An 18,488-nucleotide genomic window follows, 5' to 3' on the forward strand; every position below is an offset into this window, starting at 1 on the left:
ATTTTAGTATATAAAGCTCATGAAGCATGTTCAAGATCCTTATTCAAGATTTTAGATATAAATTTATAAGTGAAAATAGAATCAAAACTTTTGTGATTGTGACTAATATGAGAACCTTATTAACTTATTCATAGTATTTACTGTTGAAATATTTCAATACCAAAAATATTAGTTACAAATACATTTTTCCAAATCCCAAGTTAAAGCTGTGTAACTTAGAAATACATATTTTTTACATTTTGAAAATGACTTCTTTGCACATTCTAATTATAGCAAATATTTTCACCAGCCATCGTTAGGTTTATTCATCTCCTATGGCAATTATGATTAGGATCAATGTAAATAATTTATTAAGGAAGAAGATTGAATGATAGGAAGATGGGTAAAATGAGAAATGAGTTTTACTTATGCTTGAGCATCCCGTTGAAATCCGCACCAATCTCATACACGAATGGGTCCACAAAAAGTAGCATTTATCAATCTCTGCTACATCTTCAGGTTGATGAGAGGAGGGATGGAAAGGGAAGGGAGAACACGCATTGTAACATTTATTAACTGAGGTTTTCTTATTTATTAATCTCTAACGTCCACAGCACCTCGTAGGTGTTCCCTCTAATCTCCTACAAGAAAATAGATTAATAAGTTAACAACCGGCGTTGAATTTATTTTATAAAATTATTCATTTTATACTGTTGAAGTAGTTCGCATGAAGTGGTCGCAACTTCTACTGAGGGCAACAATTGGCAAGTGAGATACAACTGGTTAAAACTAAGGTTCAACTAATATTAGCCGACCTTTCAGCTTGAAACTTGAAAGGGCTCCCATAAGACACCTTTCTTGGGCTTTAACCTTGGGCCCCTCTCAATTTGTCCGTGCTTGAGGATCTTCTTCATTTGCTCTTACCAATGTTTTTTTTTCCTCCTTAAATGCTGTCTCTTGCTTGGTTCCTTAAATCACCCACTTTTTCTGGCACCTTACTACATTGCATTAGCAATAGCAACCAAGAGAGTGCCATTTGGGGTGTATTTACACTCCTCTTCCCTTGTCAAAGTAATCATTGAAGCTCCTTTCGCCAGTGACACCCATAATTGCAATTTATTAAGCCCCACCCTACCTATCTCATCATTATCATTCATCATCCTCCGAGATAATTATAACATGGCAATTGAGCTACACACTGGGGACACATTGTTTCCTCATGATCAGTTCCTCCATGACAAGAATATTCTCCCACAACCACGCCACCTCAATTACTTCAACATCAACCCACAGATGCAGGGGAAACTCTCAGGCAATGGTTCTAATAACTTGGAATCGGTACTAGTTTGTTTTATAACTGGTGTTCCATTTTATTTCTTGGTTTCTTTTCTTGCTACCACCTTATCAGGTCTTTTTGCTCTTGCTTCTTTCTTCTGATGAAGCCATGGGACTCGCCTAATAGCCACGACTCCTGTTGGGACAGCACCTACGACGTCGGGGGGATGTTAGAGAAGATGAAGCTTAACGAAAGAGAAAGTTTCAAACACCGTTCTGGCTATGTGATTCAGAACTTGGAGACCTCAAAAGATGTTGGAGTTTGCTCTTACCAATCTCTCCTTCAAGAACAAATTCGAGAGATTCAAGTAAGACAACAATAACATCAGCAACACCCTTTTTCTACCGTTAAATTCAATTCCAACAACATGCCTTCAACTCACGTGTTTCCCTGTTACAGTTGTCTCAGCTCAGGCAAGAGCAGATTCTGTCTATGAAGGAAAAACTGAGTGCATATACGGAAAATCATGTGCAGATATCGAAGCAATTTCAGAACAAAGGTAGAGGGGTTGGTGTTGGGTGCGATCACAAACGAACGACTCCACCGTGGCACACTCGTTCACACCAGCAACCCGGTTCGGAGATGCCAGCCATTTTCCTGGGTTCATCCGGTTCAAGAGGCACATATTGTGGAACCGGTGTTTTCTTGCCACGTGGCAGAAAAAACGTTCCATCCGAGTCACGGAAGAGACCAGGTAATAATTCGGTCCGGTTCAGTCGCTTTAAGATTTCGGCGCTCGTTCGTTTTTTGAGTCATTTCCTACGGTTGTCAGTTCGCTAGTCGTTGAATTAGTTGTCTTCTGATATGAAATATCAACCAAAACCATACCATATATAATTAGTTTTCAACTCTATTGGATTTGTTGTGATCCAGTATCTAGCTAGAGTGCTTCATTTAACCAAATATTCTATAGACTTTCAACCGCAATTTTCTCTACTCCACCTTCTATGTGGTGCACACATGTTTGATGCTTTTGGGTGTTTCTTTTGGCTAAAGTAAAATAAACAACTGTGAACAATTTTACCGACTCTTAATGTTTTGTCTGTGGTTTGATTAGGTAAAGGTTGCTCTACAGTTCTTATACCCGCCAGAGTAGTATAGGCTTTGCAACTCCACTATGACCAAATGTCCGGACCCAAAGCTGGTGCTTTCCCTCCCTTACATGGTACCTAATTATCCAACATTCCTCTTGTGGCCAAAAACAGTTATATTTGGCTTTTGATTTAGTTTTGTTTTAATGTGTACATAAATGTGATTATTTAATAATGAAAGTGCTTATCTTTAAAAAAACAAAAAATTACTTTTAGTGTGTCGGTATAAGTTATCTTATTTCAATCGAATTATATATTGTTTTCTCTCTGGTATTTTCGGTATTATTACTTTTTCTACATTCTATCTTATAATATTTTTTATTTTTCAATTATATTTTGATTGCGAGTCTTCTGTGAAAAGGGGAAAGGACTAGGTTGTCCCATTTTTCTTTTGAAAATTGGTGCATTTCCCACTTTAAATTTAGAAAATACAGCAACTGGCGAGATGTCACTGTTGTTGACTACGTAATTGGAATATGCATCTAACTAATTGAGTTTCGATGTTATTGTTTACTTTTTTGCAGATGTTTTAGTTAGTAACAGGGATGGCATGTATTCGCTACAAAAGCGCCAATCACGGAAAAAACCAGCACCTGCTCAGAATGAGATGGTTCTGCCTCAAGAGTGGACCTATTGAAGCAGTAGTAGAGGGACGTGCATTAGCTGCTTCTCTTTTTAGCTTTAACACATTCATAATAGTAATGCTGCATTGGCAATTTCTGCCAAAGCAAAAGAAAGAAAGAAAGGTTGATGAGGAATAAAAAAAGAACTCCTATTTCCATCTTCAGATTGGATCAATACATGGGGAAGTCTTTTACAGAGATTGTATGACTAAATGATAGTAATTATATATATATATGGATAGGCTTAGATTGGGTGTAAAAATTTTTACACCCCCATATATATGTATATGGATTACAAATATAATCTTGTTTTGTGCTTTGCTTCTTTTACGGATAAGTCTATATAGTTCTAGCTAGTGACCGAGGATCATACAAAAATAAACTAATGTATATGTAAAAGGGCACCAATCTCAGTAATGTGGGCTCAATCACTTGTTATGTGCATACATGTTCCATAACTTGTTTGAAGAAAAAAAAACATGGGGGGGGGGGGGGGGGGTTAGTAAAGGAGCAGTTCTTTTGGTTTCTTATAAATGAATAATGAATGTAAAAGAGGAATCCATCTAGACAACCTCGTGAGTGATCATCGTTGACATTCCAGAAAATGTAAAACACGTCAATCCAATATGACAAAGTAGCATCTCTTTCCTTGAATAACACCACATGGGATAACAGAAAGGATAGATTTTAAAGCCTCCTTAAGCATTAAATTGCTAGTAGACGACATAATTAAGGTCCGTGTTTGTACCACTACAACGTCCCCGTGGCCTTGCGATAAGTATGAAGTGTGCCCCACAGCTAGGAAACTGAGGATAGTTGCTGTTCAAGTAGAAATACGAGTGCGCATGAGTTAATCAAATTGGTTTTCATGACTCGTCCATAAATGACCCATAAAAGGGTCCGATCATTCAGTCAAACCCGTGATTTGGGCTTTCCGATCTTGGTTATGGATTGCAATGCGCATAGACCTTTTAATCAAATACGGACACTGATCTTTTGCATAGACTACTTGTGCTTTTGGACTTTAATAGAATTACATAAATAAACTAGTAAAAAGTCATCAACTCTCTCTCTCTTTAAATGACATATATATATATATATATATATATATATTTTATGAGAGTGGATCACCTTTAAATTGAAAAATTTTATTATTACTTCTTTTAAGTAGTTAATACAATCTTATTCAATGAAATTCAAATTCAAGACCACTATAAATTAAGTTGAATTTTTTTAACCAATTAATCTGTATTTTCACTAATATAAACTCAAAAATTAAATAAATATATATTTTTTCATAATTAAATTTTTTTTTATAATTAAAAATCTTTTATCAAAGTGAATCATTATGTGTAGATCATAAAAGATTAAGGTTATAATTGGATGAGACAATTAAATTTTTAAAAATTTCAATTACATTGTTTAAATTTCTATTATTTTAAAATATTTTGTTTGAATAGAGTTATTGAATTTCTTTCATTTCAAATATTTTTGTTTAGAAAAAATAATTAATTACTTATTTTTTAAAAAAAATTATCACTATATGTGACAAAACTAATTAAAAAATGAAATTTAAATTATTAAGTTAACCATAATTAAATAAAAATATGAGTGAAACACACAATAAATGAAAAAATTTTAAATTCTCACTTTTTTTTATTAAAATTCTTTTATTCTAGTCAATTAAAAATTCTCACTAAAATTTTTTTAATTTTAAATTTTAAAACAAATTTTATTTAAACAACAAATTTTAATCCATAAAATTTTTATTTTTTTCAAAAAATAAATTACTCACTTGAATTATCTCATCTAAACACACCAAATGTAGTCTAGGAGTGCAGTCACTCACAACCCAGGCCTAAAAGGAGCCCAAAATAAAATTTGCTTTCTTTTACGTGGAAATTTTTTTTTAACTCTCAATTGTAGTTAAAAATAAATAAAAATAAAAAAGATCATTTAATTTCTTACACTTCGCTTATTATAAACGTAGTCAACTCTTTGACTTTTCAAGACTCAAAACTTCTTTTAATTCCTAAATTTTACTATTCTTAACATTAAAGTTTACGAAAAATTTTAGAGTTCTAAAATATAAAATTGAAAATTTTTAATGAATTACAAAATGTTCTGAAGTCTCTCAATCTTAATGTAATGATGTAAGTGTCACGACCCCTTTTATAAGGAACCGAGAACATTGTTTCTACATCACAAACTTATTTGAAATAAAGTATAGAAAATATAATTATGAAATTCTCGTCTCATTCAAAATAAAACAGAGTTTCTTACAACAAATATCCAACAGAATAACATAATATTACATTTAATTCATAATATTCAAAAATACCCAAAATTATACTACGTATCTCCCTCTACATGAGGTCTTAAAATATAAGGAAAAAGGACTTAAATGCAATATTACTCGACTTCAGCTTCTATCATTTCTCCACTGGCCCCGCAGCCCGTAAAGTAGATGCAACACCTGCTACATCTGCTCACGTACCACCGTACGATCATCGCAGTACACACGCACACAACGACATAGAAAGAAATGCAAGGGTGAGCTTACAAAAATAAAATAAAATCATATATATAGAGCAAAATATTTCTCACAGCAATAACCCCATGCATTTCCAGCCCATCTAATGCACAGCATGAATACGGTTTCCAACTGGTTTCACAGCCTAAGTAATCCAGAAGGAACCGAGTCGGTCCGGGAGCGACCCATTCCGGTATCTGGATCCAGACAGCACAGCACAGTAGCTCAGCATGAACTTACCGTTACATGTCTACCCACCTAAACATGTAACTCGGCTCTATAATGATGCAAAATATATATCTCAGCATGATGCACACTGCCAAAGTTATTTTAACAGCTCAACTAAAGCAAGTTTATAATAGATCAGCCAAAATCTCAGCATTTTAAATCAATTAACAGCAGTTACAGCTTAGAAAATAGCTTTTATTCAAAAGATCTAACAAAGTCATATCAAAACATCTTGAAATAGCATATTAAACCGTTCAAAATGTAGTTCATAGGTTAAAGTAAACTCCCCTTACCTCAGAAAGATGATTCACACTAGATCTACCGAATATTACTTGTTTTAATGCAAGATTCACCGAAGATTTGACTTTAGAACGAAGTTTCTCCTAAGAACACCATGAACTTCTATGAGAAAGAGAAGGAGAAGAGAAACGAACGGTAAATCTAGCTTCAAACTTAAAGAAACTTACTTCAAATCCTTTAGAATAGACGTAGAATCTCAGATCTGGAGAGAAATTTAAGTTTAGGAAGGTTTAGTATGAGAGAAGTGGTGGTTTTTGGCCTTAGAACCTTTGAGAACCTTGGATAGGGGTGAAGAAATGAAAATTTCGTGTGAAGCCCCCTTTTTATAGAAAATTTTCGAAATTTACTGTTCACCGCCAGAATTTACTGTTCACGCCGGAAACACTGTTTAGGGCACTATTCACGCTGGAAAACTGTGCACGCATACTGTACATGCACTGTACGCGTATGTGACGTCAACAGTCACTGTACATACACGGTTTGCACTGTTCATACGAGGTTTGCACTGTTCATACACGGTTTGCACTGTTCATAGGCGATTTTACTGTTCATCCGACACTGTTCATACGGTACTGTTCACTTTTTTTTTTATATAAAAATAATTTCAAACTCTATCTAAATCTATTCCAATACCAAATAATCCTTCAATTAACATTGAACAAGTATAAAATATTATGGATTACTCAATAATAAATCTCTAGCCTGACAGTAAGGGGTTAAGATTACAATTATAGTTCCAATATGAAAAGGAAGCATCAAGCTGTTCAAAAGTGATTTCTTAAAATAAACACGAGTATTATATATGCCTTGTACTTGTCATAGTTTAAATTTTACTTTTAGCGACATGGCATATTCTTGCATTACAACTATTTTATTTTTTAAAATTGTTCAATACAAGTTATTTTTGAGTTCTACAAAAAAATGAAAAATTTTGTTTGACAATATTCTTGAATTTCTTGTGAAATATTTATCTAATACTCATCAGGGGAGCCAAATTAAAAGTATTAAAGCTATTAAATTTCAAACTCTCCAATTAAGTTTAGCTTTGTCAGAATTATATGAATCTTGTAAATATGTAAAGTCAACGAATGAAGCGAAAGTTTGTATAATGTACTTAGGAGTTTTGAGATTTTACTTGGTATGGTTATTTGGCAATAAATTTTATTTACTGTAAATATGGTGAGTAAAAAATTGCAATCTAAATTTATGTGCATTGACACCACCATAAAACGATTAGAAGGTATATTGTCATATTTTAAAAAGTATAGAGATTACGACTTTACTTCTAGTATGAATATTGCTAAAAGTATTGCACTTGGTATGGATATAGAGCCTACCCTTCCAACAAAACACCGTGTTATTAGAAAAAAATAATTTGATGAAAATTCCTAAGATGACAAAGAAATTCAACTGGTTGAAAAATTATTTAGAGTTAAATATTTTTTAGTTGTTGTAAACATGACAATTACTTATTTGAAAAACCGATTTAAGCAATTAAAAGCTTTTGAAAATATTTTTGGTTTTTTATTTGATTCAAACAAGTTAAAGTTATTGGATGAAAAAAATTTGAAAAAATGTTATGCTAATTTCCACTATACTTTTTCTCATGGTAATTCATGATATGTTAATTTAAATGATTTTTACAGATAATTGAAAGTATTGCAATTTACTTTACCAAATGAATTAATGTCAACTACTTAAATTTTTGAGTTTGTCAAATTTGTAAATTATTATCCAAATGTTTCAATTGCTTATAAAATTTTTTTTACAGTCTCAGTGACTATAACATTAACTGAAAATTTTTTTTCAAAGTTAAAGATGATCAAAACCTTCTTAAGGTCATCATATTACAAGAATGGTTGAATGGTCATGCAATTTTATCAATAAAAAGAAATTTTTGAAAAACATTAATGTTAATGTTATCATTAATGATTTTACATTTTAGAATACTCGTAGAACTTATTTTTTATGATTTTTTGTATTGTATTTTTGTAATTGAAGATGACATAAGAATTGTTTGAATGAATTTTTTTTTATAATTTTATTAAAAAATTGTATTCACTTAAAAAAATTATTATTTTAATAAAATTATTAGCATATGTTTTTATTTAGTTCTATTATATTTTTGAAAGAGACTCCAATTTACTGTTTTGCTTAGATCCAAAATGATTAAGAACAGACTGCACATTCTAAGAGTTTTATCATTTTAATTTCTAAAAAAATTATTTTTAAACATTTTATTTTTTACATTAAATAATATTAATTAATATTAACAAAGATATTCCCTTACTTAATACACATGTATGAATTTTATTTTCTATAGTAGGCTAATTGTGGACTCCATGAATCCAGTCAAACATATTTAAAAAAAAAAACAGAGTTAATTTGGGCATTGGAGTTAGAGTGAATACATAATTTCACAATTGGTAAAATCGAGTGCTAAATTTATTATTATTTTTTTTATAAAATGTAGTTAAATGTAATCTTATAATTTTTTAAATATGTCATTTATAAACATACATATACTTCCTGTAAACCTGTATCTAAGCATATACAGAGGTTGTGGTTTTGAACGCAATTTATTACTTATGGATGTAACATAACTTAATAAAAAAATTGACGGTGCATAAGAAAGAAAATTATTTATATATAATTTTTTTGTTGAAATGATTAAAATTAAATGAAGAGTAATTTTTTTATTTGTATCTAAAAATATATAATAAAAATAATGAATAATAATTTTTATTAAAAATAGTATTTAATATTATTAATAAATTGAATCATATAACTTTTAATAAAAAAATTTATATATATATATATATAAACTCTTATTTTGTGTTCAGTTACAAAAATTGAATTAAGAATTATTACCATTTATTTTGACTTTTTTTTTTATATTTCAATTTTCAATAGATACTTTAATGATAAAATTTAAAAACGTCTTTAAAAATATTCTTAAATTTAAAATCATTCCCTCAAGATTTCTAACAGATTCATTACTATTGCTGCAACAAGTAATAATTTCATCCACTAACTTTATAACACCCACCTGCCTACAGCTGCATACATTTGGGGTGTACTTGAATGAGTGCGTAAAAATGTAATTTTTATAATTTTAATTTTATAAGATAAATTTTATTTAAAAATAAGTTTGAAATAAATTATTTTTTATTGAAGGTAAATTTATATAAAATGCATAAACATTTTAATCTAAGACAAAAGTTACCAAATATAAGAATGAACTTAATTTTTAATTGACACCAACCACGTTAAGGAAAGGTAATAACTAGTCAGTGTCTACAGTTTGTTACTGGAGAAACGAAAACAAACTTGCTTTACTAAAAACTTTATTTTGCTTGTAATATAAACCCAACTCAAACTCCAAAATGTGTATTTGATTTTTTTGAAATATTTATTCTTGCTGTCTATGCAAAATAGTCATTTCAAATTGTAACCCAAGAATCAAGAAACATATTAATTATATTATTTTTATAAAAATATTATACAATTTTTGTTATATCTATTTTAAAATTTACCTATATAATAAATGATTAGAGAGATAAAATATAATATAAATTTTGAGATAGTAATTATTTTAAAAAGAAGATTTTAATTATACTTTAAAATTATAAAATAACTACTATTTAAAAAATAAAATTAATTTTACCAAACATATGCTTCGTGGATCAAATCGAACATTAATCTACGATTGCAACGTGGAGTCGTGGGTAAAGTTGCCTTCAAAGTAGTTGATTAGTGGAGCTCTGAATTGGAATGTTAGATAGTTGTGGAAACGGTGAAATAACTAATGGGTCCATTGATGGGTAGACTAAGAACGGTTGAGATGTATTGTACTGATAAAATTTTGTCCTTATTATTGTCAACACACGGGTGTGGTGAAGACGCCGTTAGATTTGTCTTCATTGTTAGTCCTTTGAATGGCGAATGAGTTTGGCTTAAATGAATAGACAGACAGCAAATTAATTGATTCATCCTCACAACATTAACCAAAACATATTGCATAAACTACATCTACAACTGAAAACAAGCATCACAAAATACCAAAAAAGATTAAATTGTTATAACTAAATTAAAAAGGGAAAGGATTAACATGAAATTGGGGGAAGATCAAATCCCTGATCTTGGTGGGGTTTTTTGAAGGCCATGCTACAAAGGAAGAATCCCAAAGCATGACCGAGCAAAGCAACAAGGAAGACACCCCCATTGAAAGACATGAGTGCAAGCATGACCAAGTAAGCCAGACCAACCCTCAGGACATGCAACAAGGTTTGAATCAAACCTGCTACCACATGGTTCAAACCAGGTTTGATGAAGCGTGTGTGAGAGAGCAACTCGACGAAAACAGCCACCACGAACACACAGACCAAGGCCAACACGTACATGCCAGATTTGCCTCCAGGCCAGCTTGAGAAGAGAATCTGCGCGTCCTTTCCCCAGAAGAAGGTCATGTGCATCATCATCTTATGATGCATCGTCATGCTCCCATTCGTTGATGGCTGCGTTGGTCCCATCCCTCCCATTCCGTGCATGTGCTCGTCCATGTTCATGCCTCTGCCGTATGGTATATGGCTGCTCAGAGTATACGAAAATGTTTTTTGATTTGATCTCAGGAAGATGTCAAGATGATGATATGATATGTACGTGCGTGATGGTGGGTGGTGGGCAGTTATAAAAAGTTGAGATTTTTTTTTCTTCTTTTTCTTTAACAAAAAGAGTTAAAAGTAACTTTATAAAATGGAGTTTTTTAAACTACGCAGCTTTACACAAGATAAACCATAATAAATACTCTACTTAAATAATATGTATTAATTGTTTTTTATATTTTTTTAAAAAAATTATTTTTTTACTTTCTCTTTATTAGTTAAATAATTTAAAAACTAAAGTTTATCATGTACAATGTTGCACAAATTAAAAAATCTGTTATAAAATTGCTTATGCAATGTCTATTAAATAACAAATTATCTAAAATTTTTACTGAAAATAAGAGCATTATATAAATATTTTTTTAATTTATAACTTTACATTAAAGTTTTCATGTTTATTCAGTTTTTTTAATAATATATCTGACAATAGTAATTATACACAATTTACTTCTACTTTTCAATTGGACCATGTCATCGGTTACCATACGTAATTATGTGGATATTAATTATCTGCTTCATAGTTAATGAAATTGCAACTGTACAAAGGCAAAACGATAGTACAATTTCAACCCTGTTAAAAATATATATGGTACCGTATTTGTACTGGTACAGTCAATTCAAGCGAAATTAAGAGCTCCTTTAATTTCTCATTTTAATATTTTTTATAAGTAAAATAATGTTAAAAAGTTTAAAATAAAATAAAAAACTAAAAATATAATTATTATATTTTCATAATTTTTAACGTGTTTAAATTTTTAAAATAATTTTTTTAGTTTTTAGTAGTATCCTTAAGACAATTCAAACAATAAAATTAATAAAAGTATTTGAATTTAAATTAAAAATTTTATTTCAAAAATAAAAATACCAAGAAGTTTAAAATGCTTTTTAGAATTGCTATTTCTTTATAGTGACAAATATGTAAATTACTCATTTTATCAATGAAAAAATTGTAATAAAATCAGGACTTTGAATAATATTTTCCAATTTTGAGTCAATGATTTCTCTTTCGTACGTATTTAATTGTCCACCACCGCTCCTTCATTGTTCTCACCATTTCATTATTCACCCAACAACCATGCTTTATTTATTTTTAAAATCATGTAATGATATAATATATTTTTTCTACATTTTGTTTTTAAAAATAAAAATACTTAACAAAATATAATTTCAAAAAACAAACAGATTCAAATAAGCTAGGCTTTTTTTCACTTCCTTTTCTTCTTATCAAGACATACCTAATTAACAAAAACTTATTTGCAACCCATTATTTTATGAGACTTTTTGTCAATATTAAATTTTTGTTATGATAATTTATATAATAATTATCAAAATTGATGGTTTTTCATTAGTTATTGAAGTAAAAATATGATTTATATTAAAAATAACAATAAAATAAATTAAATATTTCTTACACAAATACTATTTCCCAATTATATATTTATGAAATTTTTTGTCACTTAAAAAAATCATTTTCTGGCAGGCAATTAATATTCTGTTAGATGACCAATATAAAAAATTCATTATCAAAACTTATATAAAATATTAAAATATCTAACTGATAGAATATTTGAATTATAAAATGTAAAGAAATTTTACATTTATAAATTATAATATCATATTTTTCAACTTGTTTTTATCAAAAACATAATATCTAATATACTGTATATAATAATGTCACGACAATCATTCTAAGTACCCAATCTCTATATTTAACAATTATTCATAATAAATGAAAAATCTTACGTGAAAATATAATTAAAATAATTAAATTATTTTGAAAAAAATACAGCTTATTGTATTGAATATTTTATTTTATTGATTATTAAATTTACAATATTATTCTCTTCAATTATTTTTATAAAAAAATAAAATAAAGTATTTTTTTAGTTCTTATTATAAAAAATAAATGATAGATTCAACATGTATTAATTGTTAAATTTTTTTATATTTTTTATTAGTATCATTAAATATACAAATTACTAACTACACTATTTAATATCATATATATTTTTAAAATAGAATTTATATTTATAAAAAAGTATAATAGACTTAATTATTTTTCTTGATTTAGTAATTTAATTTTTTATTTTTTATAAAAAGAACCAGAACATCTGATTGTAACATTTTATTATTTTTTATGTTTTTATTTAATATTTTAAAATTCTGATTCGTCATGAAACTATTGAAATTACTGATTGATGGTTCACTGGTTGAACCGGGATCAAATTGATAGAAATAAAGTATTCTTTTTAAATATTATATTACATATTAAGTTTATCAGTCCAATCGGCAAATATAAATAATTTTAATAAAAAAATTAAAGTTTATAAAAAAAATCATAATAAAATAATTAAATTTATTGATGAAAGCGATTCCATATCATTAGTTAGTGCAATCAATATTTTTCTTGGTCACTCAAAGGCCCTGATGTTCCATGGGTAAATCAAACATTGTGTTCTTGGATCAGGCCCACTTTTAATTGGGTAATAAAAAAGTCCATGGGAATTAACTATGGGCCGGATTTTTTTAAAAGTAAATAAGATAGCATGATGTGCAAACAGGGACCCTAGCTATTCTACTATTATGTAATTTGTTTGTGAAGCCGACTATTATTGTACCTCAAAAAATTAAAGAGGCTCAAAATAAAGGATAGAAAAGAAACAAATATTTTATTTTATTTTATTTTCTCCCTCTTCTTCTTCGGCAAGTATGAGGATAAAGGATTTTGAATGAGTCCCATGCTAATAAAGTTCTTTTTATTCTTTTCTTTTTTTTAATGTTCCAAACCACAGGGAAGATATTGGAATTTACGCGTTCTTTATCTTTTCTTTTTATTAAATTCTCATGTTCCAGACCAAACATGAGCATTATTAGTACTTAATACTGACAAAGAGTCTCATGCAGCATTTTGATAAATATATTTTAATTTTATTAAAAATGCATAATAAAAAAAGGATTAGAAAAATATTTTTTCATTGTTATTTGTTTATCTTTTATAAATCCAAAATAATTTTAAAAAATCAATATTATTTTATTTATTTTTTAAATGAACCCATTATAAAAATTTGTCAAAAAGTACATTTAAAAAAAATGCATTATTAGTATTCCTCGAGCTTTACAACGGGCCTAAACATTGACGCAGGCGTTTTGTTAGATAAATATAAAACTTAAAAGAAAAATTCTATTTGTACAATACTTTTATTTCTTTTATAATTAAAAGAGACAAGAAAAGGTGAGAAAAAAATATAACAAAACGAATTATATTATAATAAATATATAATAATATTATAAATGTGTTTACAAATAATATAACTAAATTTAAAAATAAAGAGAAAATGAAGTTTATCTTTTTAATTTTTTTCAAATTGTTAATAATTTTTAATGTAAAAATAGGTTGTAAAAGTTTTATTATTCTTTGGTGAAATCAATTTTCACTGTTGGAAATCCAATCAGATAGTTTGGATCCTCTCTATCAATCTTGTACATTAGTTTAGATTGAATTTTGTCCAAATAATATTACCTTAAATATTTTATTAAATTTTATTAATTTCAGTTTTTAAGTTGAGTTTAAATAGTTAATAATAATAAAATTATATTAAAAAAATATTTATTATATTTTTATAACTTTAATATTATAATTATATATTTTTATAAAAAAATAATTAAATTTAGAGCTGAAGTTAACACTTCCACTTGGTTGTGACTGGTGCTTTGGCTTCCACTTTTACTACTTTTCTCATTGCCTTGGTGCAAAGCTTTTCTGGTTTATCACATATGTTAAGTCACCTCAGTCACACGTGTTGTCATGTTAAAGTCAATTGAAAGAATGAGGATAGTGCATTGATGTATAGCCATACTCGAAACACTCCATCTTTACCCCTAATTACTATTCATGCACAGGGTCCCTAGCCAAGGAGGAGAGGGTGCAATTGTCCTGAAAGGATCTTGTTCTGCCTTTTCAGCTCATACATAGATTTTCTGTCTCTTGAAATCTTACCATGATTTTTGCTTTTCACTTCTTTCACCTAATTAATATTACAAAATTAGTTTTCATTTTTTAAATCTAAAATTATACTTTAAAGGTAGAACCAAACATACCCTTTCCTCTTTCACAAAAAAGCAATAATTCAGTACAAGCAATAGTATTTTCAGAATGCAATCTCTTTCAAAGATAAGGTTCCAGGGCCGGAGCTCAGAAAATTGATGATTTGTTGTCAGATCCGGAATATAATTCATGAAACTATCTACACAGCAGTGCATTAAAGTTTCTCTGCGGTTGAATTTTCAACCGTCCTAGCCATTATTCATAAATTTTATAATTATATTATAAAATAAAATGTAAGTCAAAAAGTTTTATACCCATGATTTGAAGGTGATTGCGGTCTCTGTCAGAACGAATAGAAAGCTTTTTGTGACCAGTTAAAGTCAGAGAGAGAAGTCTTTTTTTATTTATCATATGCTTATCATCATTAAGGAAATTAACAAAAGTAAGGACACGGTACTCTTACGCGAATCACCACAAACAAGGTAATTATGGAATAGCAAATGAAGAAAATGAGCTGGCTAAGTACAAGTTGGTGAAGGGTGTTGCAAAACAAAGGAGAGTTGAACAAATGGAAAAGAACCACATGTCAAATAATGCTGAAATCAGCAAGTTCATACTTTGACAGTCATGAAAATTACATCAAGGCTGGAATATAAATTAACTATAGGTTTAATTAGACGAGTAGGTTACGTAATGTTGTTAAAGTACTGAAATGGCCATGAAACAGTTAGTTTTCTAAACTTCTCTCAGGAGACACAAGGTCAAATATTGGGACAAAGTAAAAACTAATGTGAGTAGTACTTTAATGGCCAGAAGAGCGTCTCAAATGAGGTAGTGGTGAAAATGACTTATGATGCTACTTGTACCCGTGTAGATAGTAACAAATGGACTTTGTTTGGTCAAATAATTTTAATGAACCAAGGACATGAGTTTTCGGTGTCGTGCGTCCTGATACCATAGGCTCATTGAAACCAAGCTAATAGGCGTTGCGTGTGAAAGCAAATCCTCAGAAATAGTAATTAATATATAATGTAATGGAAAAGTCGTTGGTTACAAGTCATCAGAAACGTGGAGGAGAAAAACTTCATTATGTGAAAGATACATGCACTTGGCAATGGAGGAATTAATTCATTTTTAAGGAGACACTACCATGTGATCTTTCACTACCCCTGCTTCACAGACTAAGTATAGCACAAAACTACTCTTTTTATAGGAGATTGATGGAAAATCAAAGGCACCGTTTGGTTCTAATACCGCCACCATTTCAAGGTCACTTAACTCCAATGCTTCAATTAGCCAACACCCTTCAATCAAAAGGGTTCTCCATCACTGTGGCACACGCCCATTTCAACTCCCCTGATCCTTCTAATCACCCTAACTTGCTTTTTCTACCTTTGTCCTATGGTTTATCCGACACACACATCTCCTCCAAGAATATTGTGGATATTTCCGCGACCTTAAATACCAAGTGTGTGTCTCCACTTAAAGAGTTTTTAGTTGATCAGATTGCAAAAGCAAATATAAGCCATGAAAAGATTGCTTGTGTTATCTATGATGGATTAATGCATTCCATTGATCTCGTGGCCAGAGAACTAAAACTACCCAGCATGGTCCTCAGAACCACCAGTGCTACTAATGTACTCACCTATTATCATGCGTTTGTTCATCTTCAACGCACCGGTTGCCTTCCCTTCCAAGGTATTGTTCTAAACTCATTACTTTGTCAGATGATAATTAAATAATAATGCTTCACATTTTTCACAGTCAATGATAAAAGTCTAGGGATATATATTTATTTATTGATGAAAGAAAGATGTTAAAATAATTAATTGATTTGTGTTTGAAAATAAGTGATTATATTTAAAATAATTAAAATTTACTTATAAGCTTCAAAATGTAGTGTTTTATAATTTTACAGCTTTCAACATCTAAACTTTCACTTTTCTACAATCAAAGATTCTACTTAACTTTTCTCTTTCTTGGCCACCGCATGATTTATGTGGTTAAGAATCAGGCACTAATTTACACGTTGCATGCAGATTCTAAGTCGTTGGAGTTGGTGCCAGAACTTGAACCGCTCCGATTCAAAGATCTACTAATTTTCAAATTGACAAACTCGGATGTTTTGCAGCAGCAATTAGTCAAAACACTTGCTGTGAGGCCTTCTTTGGGCTTTATATTCAACACTGTGGATTGCCTTGAAGAGCAATCCTTGTATCAGCTACGCCATGTGTACAAAGTAAGACTCTTTCCTATAGGCCCTTTACACATGATTGCTGAAGATTCATCTAGTAGTAGCTTTGTGGAAGAAGATTATAGCTGCATAGCATGGCTCAACAACCAAGCGAGAAAATCTGTGTTGTATGTAAGTTTGGGAAGCATAGCTAGCTGGGATGAGAAAGAGCTAACTGAAGTGGCTTGGGGCTTAGCCAATAGCAAACAAAATTTTCTTTGGGTTATTAGACCCGGGACCATTGATGATGTTTCAGAGTGGCTTCAATCATTGCCTGAAGATGTTACAGGAGCAATAGCAAAAAAGGGTTGCATAGTGAAATGGGCACCCCAAGGTGAAGTTTTGGCACACCAAGCTGTGGGAGGGTTTTGGAGCCATTGTGGATGGAATTCTACTTTGGAGAGTTTGAGTGAAGGAGTGCCAATTATTTGCCAACCTCATTTTGGGGATCAAGGGGTAAATGCTAGGTTGTTGAGCCATGTATGGAAGGTAGGTCTAGAATGGTCCAATATCATAGAAAGGGATGAAATAGAAAGTGCAGTGAGAAGACTTATGGAGGATTCAGAAGGGAAGGAGATGAGGCAGAGAGCATTAAAATTGAAGAATGAGATTAGGCTAGCCGTGCAAGGTGGTTCTTCCTATGATGCCTTGAATGGCTTGGTAAAGAGTATCCTATCAGTGAATCTCTGATTTCTTAGCCCAAAAAATATATATACTTAGAATATGATATGTGATATAACTTGAATATATGTAAAATCACCCAAAAGAAAAAGGCAGCAGCAGCTTGTAAACTGATGAAATATTTAAGAAAGGAAAAAAAACTTGAGGTTGTTTTGTAGTCATGGAGAGGTATGTTTCTTGCTTTGATTATTCAAGTTGAAAGCCTTGATTCAACATTTAAAATATGATTTACTTGCAAAAATCATTTAAACATGTGAGTGTAATTAGCATATGACAAACTGTACATTAAAATTCCAAAAACGAGTGTCCAATTTTTATATATTATTCCGTCTAGCGACGAAAATAAAAATAACGTGAATTCATCAATATAAATGGACTTCAAACCAAACAAACACGTTGTATATTTACTGGAAACACACTGCTGAGGAAATTCCCAACTATTATAAAGGGGAAATGAGGGGCTACAAATGCCTTGGGGCCACCATCAAGTTAAAGTGGGCCTACAAGCACCCACTTAGATAAGAGAAATGTGAAGTCTTTAGGGGTCTTTTAGTCTTCCAGCCTAAACATTTTTAGTTTGGCATGTTATGTTGAAGTGGGTGGGGGAAGAGGATTAGTGCAACTGAGAGCAAAATCGAATCTCGGATATTAATACTCAGCTTGGATGAGATTTGATTTTACACGTTTCACATTATCAAATCAAAGGAAAAGAATAATATATTTTTGCCATAATTGTCTGCTGACGTTGATATGAACATAAGACAACGTCTAGTAT

At 30.3% G+C, this 18,488-nt stretch overlaps 3 protein-coding genes across 3 annotated transcripts; 2 read left to right on the top strand and 1 right to left on the bottom strand.

Annotated features, from left to right (window-relative positions):
• Positions 1 to 979: 979 nt before the first annotated feature.
• LOC113865891 lies at positions 980 to 3,051 on the top strand. Its single transcript, XM_027500685.1, has 5 exons — positions 980 to 1,317; positions 1,422 to 1,622; positions 1,715 to 2,009; positions 2,373 to 2,480; positions 2,931 to 3,051. The coding sequence occupies exons 1-4, from the start codon at positions 1,159 to 1,161 to the stop codon at positions 2,414 to 2,416; spliced, it is 699 nt and encodes a 232-aa protein (XP_027356486.1). The 5' UTR covers positions 980 to 1,158; the 3' UTR covers positions 2,417 to 2,480; positions 2,931 to 3,051.
• A 7,009-nt stretch (positions 3,052 to 10,060) lies between these two features.
• LOC113865984 (copper transporter 6-like) lies at positions 10,061 to 10,735 on the bottom strand. The gene has a single exon (XM_027500831.1). The coding sequence runs from the start codon at positions 10,656 to 10,658 to the stop codon at positions 10,197 to 10,199; it is 462 nt and encodes a 153-aa protein (XP_027356632.1). The 5' UTR covers positions 10,659 to 10,735; the 3' UTR covers positions 10,061 to 10,196.
• A 5,253-nt stretch (positions 10,736 to 15,988) lies between these two features.
• On the top strand, positions 15,989 to 17,722 carry LOC113865138 (UDP-glucose iridoid glucosyltransferase-like). Its single transcript, XM_027499518.1, has 2 exons — positions 15,989 to 16,497; positions 16,839 to 17,722. The coding sequence occupies exons 1-2, from the start codon at positions 16,020 to 16,022 to the stop codon at positions 17,720 to 17,722; spliced, it is 1,362 nt and encodes a 453-aa protein (XP_027355319.1). The 5' UTR covers positions 15,989 to 16,019.
• Positions 17,723 to 18,488: the final 766 nt, after the last annotated feature.

Source organism: Abrus precatorius, unplaced genomic scaffold (assembly GCF_003935025.1).
Source record: "Abrus precatorius isolate BTA unplaced genomic scaffold, Abrus_2018 Scaffold4, whole genome shotgun sequence".
Taxonomy (NCBI): domain Eukaryota; kingdom Viridiplantae; phylum Streptophyta; class Magnoliopsida; order Fabales; family Fabaceae; genus Abrus; species Abrus precatorius.

Bases quoted from the DNA above. Each gene is read 5' to 3' on its own strand.
- LOC113865138 (XM_027499518.1), top strand. From the start codon at position 16,020: ATGGAAAATCAAAGGCACCGTTTGGTTCTAATACCGCCACCATTTCAA. The intron at 16,498-16,838 runs GTATTGTTCTAA...CGTTGCATGCAG, and splicing joins CGGTTGCCTTCCCTTCCAAG to ATTCTAAGTCGTTGGAGTTG.
- LOC113865984 (XM_027500831.1), bottom strand. From the start codon at position 10,658: ATGAACATGGACGAGCACATGCACGGAATGGGAGGGATGGGACCAACG.
- LOC113865891 (XM_027500685.1), top strand. From the start codon at position 1,159: ATGGCAATTGAGCTACACACTGGGGACACATTGTTTCCTCATGATCAG. The intron at 1,623-1,714 runs GTAAGACAACAA...TCCCTGTTACAG, and splicing joins AACAAATTCGAGAGATTCAA to TTGTCTCAGCTCAGGCAAGA. The intron at 2,010-2,372 runs GTAATAATTCGG...TGGTTTGATTAG, and splicing joins CGAGTCACGGAAGAGACCAG to GTAAAGGTTGCTCTACAGTT.